This window comes from Sinocyclocheilus rhinocerous, unplaced genomic scaffold, assembly GCF_001515625.1.
Source record: "Sinocyclocheilus rhinocerous isolate Xijiao unplaced genomic scaffold, SAMN03320098_v1.1 scaffold1211, whole genome shotgun sequence".
Lineage (NCBI taxonomy): Eukaryota > Metazoa > Chordata > Actinopteri > Cypriniformes > Cyprinidae > Sinocyclocheilus > Sinocyclocheilus rhinocerous.
The window spans coordinates 62,819-74,045 of record NW_015670979.1 but is presented as its reverse complement, the minus strand read 5'-3'; the positions used below and the strand labels follow the sequence as shown (position 1 = coordinate 74,045).

The window sequence follows — 11,227 nt, the reverse complement described above, 5'->3', positions numbered from 1 at the left end:
CATCATCACAGTATGGTAGGGGCGTAACATTTCCGTCACACGCTTGAGGTATTCGGCCAATCATAACGCACTGGATAGCTGGCCAATCAGAGCACACCTCGTTTTTCAGACCGATGAGTTTTGTAAAAATCGACGCGTTTCAGAAAGGCGGGACATAGAGGAGAAACAATAATGTACATTATGTGGAAAATAATGTTTTTTGAACCTTAAACCGCATAAACACATTTCATTACACCAAATACACAAAATAATGTTCTTTTTAGCAACATCATATGACCCCTTTAACAATTCTCACAAAAAAAAAACCTAGGACTATAATGTTTTTAGAGTTGAAACACCCGAGCAGTGTTGTTATTGTTAAAGTCAGTATGAAATGGAACTTGTGATCATCTTTTCTATTGTAATGTATAATGGAGTAAAACAGCAAGCAAAATTGTAGATTGTAAATTGTAGATTGTAGGCAAGCAAACTTGATTTTGTCCATCAGGAATTGATTGGCTCTTTGGGTTGTTGGATCATTTTTGTTTGCTAATTGCTGTGACAGGTTGCTAGGGCAGAGGGAAAGTTATTTTGATTAAAGGACACATACATTTAAAAAAAATTATGTGCACGGATCAATAATCAATAATAAACAATTCAATTTTCCATACAAAAATAACTCCATTTAGATTTTCAGTGGTGACTTTAACTATAACTAAAACTATTAAAGTTTTTTTTTTTTTTTTTTTTAATAATTGAAATAAAGCTAAAAATGCAATAAAATATAAATATTAGATGAATAACTTAAACTTAAAACTTATTTCAGATTATTATTTCAGCCAGGGCAACTTTTCAAATTTTCATTTAAGCTGATGTAGTAAAATTAATAAAGCTAAATCTGAATTAAAAATAAATGAAAGCTAAATAAAAGTATTATTTAAAAAAAATACCTAATAAAAATGACAAAAGCAATTACTAAAACTTAATTTAAATTAAAATAAAAAGTTAATTCAAAATATTAATAAATGCTATAACAGTGTTAATAATAATACACGAAGTTTATACAATAATTTACATGAACAGATCACAATATTTTTAAAAAAATTTAATAGTCCATATGCTGCAAAGCAAATTGTGATATAATCTACTGTACCCTCACGCAATTGTGATAGATTTTCTGCCTGTACTTTTCATATCTCTACTGGCTACCAGTTCTACATGCTTACCTGTTGACTATAGCTGCATAATGCTAACCTCACACAGTCAAAGTCTTCCCTGTACTAACTGTCTCCCATTGCTGGTCAGGAGGTTCTGGTGCAGGTGCTCGGGGTTCAAAGCGTGGGGCCGGTGCAAGCTCAGCCAGCCTCCTGGAGATCGACCCGGTCATCCTAATCCAACTACTGGACCTGAAAGACCGCAGCCATGTGGAGTCACTGTGGGGGATACAGCCCCGTCCCCCTACCTCTCTCCTCCAGAGCCAAGGTGTCACTGATGTGATCAAATTGAAGATTGAAATTATGAACATGAACTCAATAGCACTCTGAAGAGACTATAAAGTTGACATTATTCATGACTCATTAATCGTTTTTGATTGACAGCTGCTGCAGTGCCCTCTCGTAAAGAGCGTGAGCGTCGGCCTCAGGCGGTGCGTCGGTCAACCCCGGACTCGGGGGTCCTGATCAGACTGAAGGCTCAGATGGCAGAAGTGCGCAGTAAGATGTCAGACGTGAAAGGGCAGCTGGAAGCCCGCAGTGGAGCCGGTCGGGTCTCCTCTCTGGGAGCCTCAAACCACGATCAGGGCCCCTCCATGGATTCAGAGATGGGGCCCAGTCGCAAACCCAGCGAACTGCTCTTCAAAGCACCCGTCTCATCACGACACTCTTGGAGTGGTATGGCACTGAGCTAGTTTACATCATATGACACATAAAACAACCCGTTTTTAGTAAGGCTGTGAAAAGTTACGGTAAATATAATGTTACAAAAGATTTCTATTTCAAAGTTCTTTCTGTTATTCTAAAAAAAATTTAAAACATGATCAAATTTTCCATAAAAAATATATAGCAGCGCAACTGTTTTCAACATTGAAAACACTGAAGACTGGAATAATGGCTGGTGAAAATTCAGCTTTTCTATCACATATATTAACATATATTTAATTAGAAAACTTTTTTTTTAGTTGTTATAATATTTTACAATATTACTGTTTTTTCTGTATTTATAATCAAATCAAATGCAGCCTTGGTGAGCATAGACTTTCAAGAAACATTAAAGAATTGTAACGACCCCAAATGTTTGAATGGTAGGGTGTATTGTTCTAGATTCAGCGTGACTTTGTTTTGATTGTTGTTTCAGGAGTGAAGAAGGCTGGTTCTCCTAAGCAGGAAAGCGTGGGAGCTCTGGGTGGACTTTCCCTGCGCAGGGCTCTAGATGCCGGGGAGAAAGAGCTGAGAGGAGCTGGACGAGAGTCCCCTACTGAACCTGCTCCTTGTCTCAGAGAGGGATCCTCCTCTTTGGATGGTCCGTACACTACACTAGACGTCAGTCAACATGCTTGACTAGTTGTCCTCCAACCCACTAGTTTATCTAGTCTCATCTCATGCTGTTTTTCAGCATCTTGCACCATAAGCATTGCATTTTTAAGATGCCTTAAGTTAACCTAACCAGCCTAATTTGATCATAACACTCAAGATAGTGAATTATGAAAATATGTAGTTTTGCCCATCCCTAGAAGGAACAATAGCTTTGAAACCCTTTCAATTATGCTAGGAATAATTAAAAAATTCATTTTGGGGAAAAGCAAAGAGACTTCTGTGAAACTCAACTCTGATATTATAGGGTGTATTCAAATCATTTAGAAATGACGCAATCTGTGTTTTGCAGGCTCACTGAAAGCACGCAGTGTGCAGAGTTCTCCTCCCTCGCTGGGAAGCAGTTCCTCTTCCTCTGATAAGCCCTCTGGCTCCAAACATGAGGAACTTCTGTATGGAGCTTCAGCTTCAGAACTGTTCAGCGTCACAGCTCTCAATGGAGCAGCCGCTCCCGCCACCAAACAGCGCAGGACTCCAGCCGCCGGGTAATGTACAGAAACAAGCCATCAGTAGTACAGCGTATTGTGTGTGTGTGTTTCCATTCATGAACAAATGCAGTAATTGAGCTTGAATGAAGGTTGCCGTTTTAAGACCTAGAATAGACATTAAAATGCTCAGCTCCTTAGTAATGATGCACTGGTTTTAATTTGTCAGTACATTCATTATTATTTTTGGAATCTCTTGAGTTTTTTTTCTGACATTGTGTGTGTGTGTGATTTTTTATTTTTTGTCACATACAATGACGTGATACACAGTGGCTTTTTTAATAAGATTGTATCCTTCAGGTCTGGCCTGCTGATGGACAGCTCTCTTAACTGTGACCAAGAGAGTGCCGGAGAAATCCATCCGTCACTGCTGTCACTGGCTGAGCCGTCATCCTCTTCCTCCTCACGCCCTGATGAAGGTGAGACATGAAGATCTGTTCTGGAAAAATCAAAAACGGAAAAAACAGGGGGTATGTGTAATTACACTGCAGCACATTACACTTGTGTTGCATCGATGAGTCACTGCACACACCGCGAACGAACGTCGCTGTCATCAAATTAGAGGAGTTCTCAGTACTGATATCTGTCAGTTCATATAAACGTACGATCGTCTGTTCATAGGTCTCCTCGGCCAGAAGCAGCCCCACCATGTGCTGCCGGGCATGAGCAGTGACAGTGAGCTGGACTGTGACACGGAGAACGAGAATGAGGATGAAGTGGTGGCTCTGGAGGCTGGAGACTGTGCGTTTGACACCAGAACTCTACCCTGCCCAGGTTCATATCTCACACTTAAACCACTGCTACCAGCCTAAAGCTTGGCCGTGTTTTACTGAACTTTGTCCTTCATGGTCTTTAAGCTTTTTGATCTAAACGCTTATACTTAAATGACAAATCTCAGTCCAGAACCAATTGAAAATGTAACTTAATTTTTTTACATATGTAAATTTGGATAATTCTTACTGAAAATTAGTCAAAAAGTTACTAAGTATAACAAAAGTGTGGAAGGCCATTTCCACCACATAATAAAAAAAAAAAGGTAATTGCAACAATTTATCTCACAATTTGGACTTTGTTTCTCACAATTCTGAGAATTGCAAGATATAAACTTAGAATTCAGATTTTTTTCCCCTGCAATTCTCATAATTCTGAGTTTATATCTCGCAATTCAGTTTTTTTTTCCGCCATGGAAAAAAAAAAAGAAGGTAATTGCAACTTTTTAATCACACAATTCTGAATTGTCGTATGTTAACTGAGAAAAATTTCAGAAGTGTGAAATAAAATTCACAATTATCTATCTTTCTTTTTAAATCCTGTAGTGGAAATGGGCTTCCATACAAAATTGATTCAGACTCTCAAAAGTGTCTATTTAACATTTCTTTTTTACTTCAAAAAAACGTAATTATGAATGTCATGTTTATTATTTTTGAGGTGTTATTTGATGTTTTCTAAAAATTTTGTTTGGTTGAATATGCAAATTATTGCAGAAAGTCAAAATTGTTAAATCAAAGTAAAATCATAATTTAGCCTTTAGTACTTCCCTTTTAATACAGTGTTGTTTTATATTAGGCAAACACCCAATCATACAGCCTATATGACGGATAAATGTAAGTGCTTTGTTAAAGTTAAAAATAGAGTTGTGCACAGGTCAGCCACCTGCTTAGTCTGTCATTATCTCCGTGTGTGGGCCGCGGGCACCGGCCTATTACAATATTACAGTATATAATATCACAGTACAGACTTGTGTTCCAGCGGTCTGTGTGTGGTCTGATGAAGAAGCGTCTGTGTCTCGTTCTCAGGCGAGCAGCTGATCCCTGATGATCTGAGCTTTGTGACTGGAGAGACCACAGAGAGATGATCCGCCACAGTGGTACAAAAATGTCTGCTAGTCACATGAACCTTCCTGTGTCAACAGGCACATAATGTGCTCTTTACATTATGTCTGTGCACTTACTTTATATTCAGATGTTCAGAACAGGATTATATGTTTCTCTGTGCTACTGTATGTGTTATTTCAGAGAAACTACTTTTGGGATCGTTTTTTTTTTTTTTGCGTTGTGAAATGCGTAACATTCCATTATAAAGCTAGGTGTATACATTTTGTGTATGTGCATAACTAGGTAATAATATTACAGTTATATGCATATTCTTTACGTTTGCAATGCTGCTTATTGTCATAAATTCATAGGGAGTTGCCAAACACCTCTTAGATTTTTGAGTCAATAACTTGAGTTTTCAAGTGTTTTGGCACATTGAGTCAAAGAATGTAAATACAGGTGCTGCTCTGCTACTTTTTATGTGGCATATTCTTAGTGCAGGATATACGTAGATGTTAGTGAGGGTTTTTGTTGTTGTTTGTTTTTGTTTTAATTTTATGTAGCTTGTCTGTGAAAATATTAAGCTGTCTAGAACACAATTCATAGATTCCTATACCTAAAAAGTTTACATTTGACTAAATGTCTGCAAAAAGGGAACATAAAGCCAATACAAGTTCAAACAATTTTCTGACTTTCACAGTGATTGTTTTTATATATTTCAAATAAGAAGTTATTTAACATTGCACAGCTTATGAACAAGCACTTATGAACTTATTAATGCTACATTCCCGTTTTTGCTTGTTTTTTGTTGTTGTTTGTTTTGTTTAGTTATTTTTTAACACGTTAACTCTTATAAGATGTCCAAATAAAAGGCAGTTACGTACTTAAACCAAAGTCTCAGGTGGGCCCAAGTCTGTGTTTTTAGTCCCAGGCTCGTGTGTGTTTGTGTGGTTTGGTTTGAGCTCAGACAGGAAGCATTGATGATGTGGTCTGTCATGGCATCAGCAGCAGCTGGGGAGTGATGAACTTCTGTTCGTTTGAGGTCACGGTCTTGCTCTTTGCATGCACAGCTTTCGCTCAGTACAGTCTGTTGAACGTGAATGTTTTGTGGAAAATTGTACAGCCAGTAATGCATTGCTTTTGCTGTTTAATCATTGGCTTAAGAAGTGCTTTATGCAAATACTTAAAAAAAAAATTTTTTTTTGCTTCCCCTCCAGTATGTACTGCAAAGTATAAAACAATGATAACAGTGTTCCTGTGACTATTCAATGTAAATCTAATTCTGTTTTTTGTGCTGTAATAATGTTCCTATTTTGATGTTTTGTTTCATGTGAGGAGCAAGAGGGCAGTCTGTTCTCTGTGCACATTTCTAGTTTACTGGTTTCTTTCTCTAGCATGTTTTTAAAGACTTTTTGGGGGCCCAAAACAAACTGGAGTATATGCACAGTATGTACTGTAAATATCTAAATTAAAACCTGAACAAATAAATTACGTGATACAACAACTACTACTACTACTATTATTAGTAGTAGTATTAGTATTATCCAATTTCACCTCCAAATAAGAAATATATAATAAATTGATTAATAAAATGTTTGTATTATTTTTATGACAGCATTTTCTTTGTTGTTTATTTTTTTTAGGTGTTTTTTTTTTTACTTTTTATTTTATTTATTTTATTATTATTTATATACACTTAATAATAATAAACACTTTTTCTTCACATCCGCTGACTGTGGTTCGCGGAAGACGTCCAGGCGGATGACGTAAGACGTCGGCGTTGCGTGATTAGTGACGAACGCGGAGAGAGGAACGCTGGTCACGAATTAGAAGCACAAAACGAGGATTTGTAAAGAAAAATGTCGGAGGATTTCTATAATCAAAAGGAGTCAAAAGGAGACTGGAAACTTTGTTTCCTTTGCTCCTGCATTTCTCAGAGGCGCGCGCACGACGTCTACGTCTTACGTCATCCGCCTGCACGACTTCCGCGTACCACAGTCAGCGGACATGAGAAAAAAGTGTTTATTACTTTTGAAATATGGATATTTATCTTACAAAAATGCATGGATTCGCTACAGGAGGCCTTTATTCACCCCCCGGAGCCGTGTGAGGGACGTTTTATTATGGATGCGCACACTTTATTTCACGTCTTCTGCTGTTGGCAACCTACACCCACTTACCCCCTTTGAATGGCTTGGAGGGGCCAGGACAATTTTTAATATAACTCCGATTGGATTCGTCTGAAAGAAGAAAGTCACATACAACTAGGATGCTTTGAGGGTGAGTAAAACACAGGCTAATTTTCATTTTTGGGTGAACTAACCCTTTAACCATGGTTTTATTATAGTAAAAGTGTAGTAACCATGTTTTTTTGCCATATTGATTACCATTGGTATAACCAGAGTTGTACTATAAATAACTAACTATAGTTACTGTAGCAAAACCATGATTAATTTGTGGTTACCATGATTAAGCTACAGTAACTTTTTTTTTTTTTTTTTTGTAGTAAAACCATATTTTATAAATTTAAGTTTATTGTTGAAATTTTCTTTAAATTAAGGTACAGCTTCAAACATCACAATGGTCCTAAAAATAGACTTTTGAAACTTCAAAAATTCGATTTTTGGGGTGAAATGTGACTCTGTACTTGACTTGCGAGATTCACCCTCTAACTGCAGTGTGCGCGCTCATGTCCACATGCACGTCTGCACCTGCTGTCTGGTCTAGTCTGTAGGGTGTGCAGTGCCAGGTCGGTGCTGTGTGAGAGCCCCCGGCAGTGTTTATGTGGATGAGTGCGTGTTGGCTCTGATTCTGTCCTCCTCACATCCATTCCCGCCCTTCATCCAGCACCTGACTGCCAACACTCACGGCCTCCCGTGTCCACTTCAGAATTCTCTAGCCGTTATTGACACCGGATCCATTATAACCTTTCTTAATAATAATAACACCCCTGGTTTGGGCTGTAAAACCTTTACCTAGCGTTCCCATTATTGAATGTGGGTGTGTAGTGCTGATGACCGATCTTCAGGCATTTTCTGGGGGGTTATGTAACACGACGGATGTGTTTTTTGTAGGAAAGTGTTGTACGCTAAGTACACAGTTTTAATTTACTGCTCATCCAGAGAGCGGCACACTAAATCCTGTTCTCAGTGCAATTCATCACTTTCAGTCTGGACCACTTGACCGGAAAAATCCAGCTTACATTTGAACTCGAGTAAACATAATTTTTTTTAGCTACAGGTATTTGTTTAGACACAACAGCACTGGCTGGCTTTCACTTGAGCTTTGTCATGATCTAAAACAAAATAAACACTCAAAAAAAGGTACAAAAGTTATCCCTGGGGTGGTACCTTTTCAAAAGGTACACTTTTGTACCTTATTTACCCCTAAATAGTGCATATTAGTACCTTGAAGGTACATAATAGTAACAAAAGTGTATATATTAGTACCTTTTGAAAGGGTACTGCCACGGTTAGCTTTTGTACCTTTTTTTCCTGAGAATGTATGTGTGACTAGATTGAAGAGTTTGTAGACAAACTTTAAGTTGGCTTAAAAAAGCCTAGCTAGAAAGTTTGAAAAAGTTTTTAAAGTTTTTTTTAGTTTAAAGTAGTTTGAAAGTTAAAATAGTTTTAAAGATTAAAGTTAGACTGTATTGCCTTGAAAACATTCAATCAGAAAAACACATGGGTATAAAACATATTGCTAGGGTACCTGGGGTGGTTGCTAGGCTGTTTCTAGCATGACTAGCATGTTGCTAACATGTTTTTAGCACGATGAGCATTTTGCTAGCATGATTATAGCATGAATAACATGTTGCAAGCATGTTGCTAGCACAATTAGCATTTTTCTAACATGTTGCTAGCATGATTAGCAAGTTGCTAGCATGTTTCTAGCATGATTAGCATGTTGTTAGCATAATTAGCAAGTTATTAACATGTTGATGACACAAGGGGGTGATCCTTTTTTCAACTTAGTGATTATTGTTTTTGTTTTTTCCCTGGATAAAACAAAAACTGTGTTAGTCTTCATTTCAGGCTGCAGAGCAACAAAATGTGATTATTTTAAAGGGGGGTGATTCTTTTCTATACCCACTGTACCTCAGTTCAATGTCTCGATGGTTTTTAATGCTTAACACAACATAACACTGTTGATTTTGTTTCTCCATACGCCAATATATATATTTTTTTCTGGCCAAAATATATTGAAAATATATTTAATAATGCTAAATATTGTAAACCGTGAAACTCAGTGAAATATATTTTTAAAATTGGAAATGTATTTAGTTCTTATACCAAAATATTTATTTCAGGGTCAAGAAAATGTACAATCTTGCAGTAGCCTACAATTAGGCTAAATACAAATGGCTGGAATAGCCTACTAGAAATCAAAACTATATAATGCTTAAATGTTTATATATTATAATATTGTAATTTTCAGGGTTTCTTTATTTATCAATGGGAAAACTGAAGTACAGCAGGGACTGGTTAGGAAGTGCTCCACTGTGCACTAGCCTTAAAAATGTATCCATTAATGATTAAAGTTTAATATACAACACAGATGAGAGAAGAAATCAAAACTATATAATGCTTAAATGTTTATATATTATAATATTGTAATTTTCAGGGTTTCTTTATTTATTTATTTATCAATGATTGTATGTTCTTTACTGAATTTTTCTTCAAATGTGACATGAATGTATTTTCGGATTTATATAAACGGATTTGTATATTTATACAAATATATATATATATATATATATGTATATGAAGTGTGTGATTAATCGCGATCATTAATCACAGAAAAAGGGTGTGATTAATTAGATTAAAATGTTAATCTATTTATTGTTATATATATATATATATATATATAAATTGTTATATATAACATTTCATATTAATATTTATTATTACTATTATATAGTGTCTTTTGAAATATGTCAAGTAAAAAAGGGCTCTACAACCAGGTGACACTGTATGTGTGACATGGGCTCATGCTCCTATCACCACAGGAAGTGCAAGTAGCTTGATTAAAAGGCAACTTGTTCAATTAAATTGTCCTGTGTTCTTGCCAGTGTCTGACAGGTGGAGGCCGGAGACTATAATTACACGTCCTGGCTCAGAAAGCCTTTAGGGGTCACAACCAGTTCTTGTGTGTGACAGCAATAAGGACTCACTCGGATCTCAGAACACTCACAGAAATGAACACAAACAGATACTACAATGGGTGCTTATGTGTAGCATTAATGTCCTACTGTAAAAATAATATTGTAAATCTTAAGGGCTGAAAGAGATTTACACAATCATAGGATGAAAAAAAGAATAACAAGACTTTTTTAAAACTCAGAATTCTTAAAAAAAAAAAAATGAAATTCATTTTTTTTCTGTTTCTGCCATAGAAAAAATAGGTAAAAATAGGTAGCCTAATTGTGATTTTTGTTTTTTAATTTCACAATTTCACGCATGGAATAAAATTTTTAAAAGGAAACCGTGACTGTTTGTCTCACGATTCAGACTTTTCAGAATTCTGAGAAAAAATTTTGGAATTCTGAGATAAAAAGTCGCAATTAATTATCCCGTGGCAGAAACGGGCTTCCATATGAAGCAACGCTCACACAGAAGTCACTTCCAAACCAAGCAGCTCTCTGTTGGTCAATGTGGCAAAATTCCGTTGAGAACCCATTTCAAAATTTTTGTTGGGAAATCTTTTGCCCTCATGCAAAATTCATGATCGTGTGAATTCCTATTGAAATGACTGGATTTTGCACGTGAAAATTCGCCAAAAATGAAGTCACTTTTTCGTGAATTGAACACAACGACTTGCGCAGTGGTGGTTTTTGCATGTGGGAGAACATGAACATAGCCTATATTTAATTTACATTTCATATATTTAACTAACGCCCTCTCACAAAATGATATTTGACGAAACCGCACATTGACACGCACAAAGTTTTTGCGACTGTCGCAAAAGACGATTGGATTTAAAATTATTGCAGCATTTTTTTTTTTCTTGGCCCACTGGCATGACTTATATACTTTCAAATCTACAAAATGTTTAAATAATGAATTACATAATCTTTATGTTCACTTGTTCATGAAGCAAATCTGACCGACTTCCTGCATCCCTTTTATTAATAACAGTATGACCAAACTATGGTTGATCAGAAATCTTCTCACAGTTGAAACTCCTATCAAGCACTGACCAGTCCGTGAAAACTGTCACGCATCCCATTAAAAAAAACCAGCTCTGAGAGTACAGTAGTGGTTTCTCATCAACACAGGTTTAATAGAATACAGTGACGACCATCAGTAACATAGGTTTCTTTTTTAAAGATACGTTTGTCCCCCCCCCCCCTTGCTCCAAG

General features: G+C 36.4%; 1 protein-coding gene across 1 annotated transcript in view; it reads left to right on the top strand.

The window, feature by feature from the left end:
- LOC107734467 (E3 ubiquitin-protein ligase TRIM37-like) overlaps window positions 1–6,415 on the top strand; it is a 15,571-nt gene extending 9,156 nt beyond the window's left edge. The window contains exons 15-21 of the mRNA XM_016546441.1: window positions 1,285–1,461; window positions 1,578–1,868; window positions 2,332–2,496; window positions 2,860–3,052; window positions 3,374–3,471; window positions 3,674–3,826; window positions 4,849–6,415. Coding sequence (XP_016401927.1) covers window positions 1,285–1,461; window positions 1,578–1,868; window positions 2,332–2,496; window positions 2,860–3,052; window positions 3,374–3,471; window positions 3,674–3,826; window positions 4,849–4,907 — 1,136 coding nt within the window. The 3' untranslated portion in view covers window positions 4,908–6,415. The remainder of the gene's footprint in view (window positions 1–1,284; window positions 1,462–1,577; window positions 1,869–2,331; window positions 2,497–2,859; window positions 3,053–3,373; window positions 3,472–3,673; window positions 3,827–4,848) is intronic.
- Window positions 6,416–11,227: the final 4,812 nt, after the last annotated feature.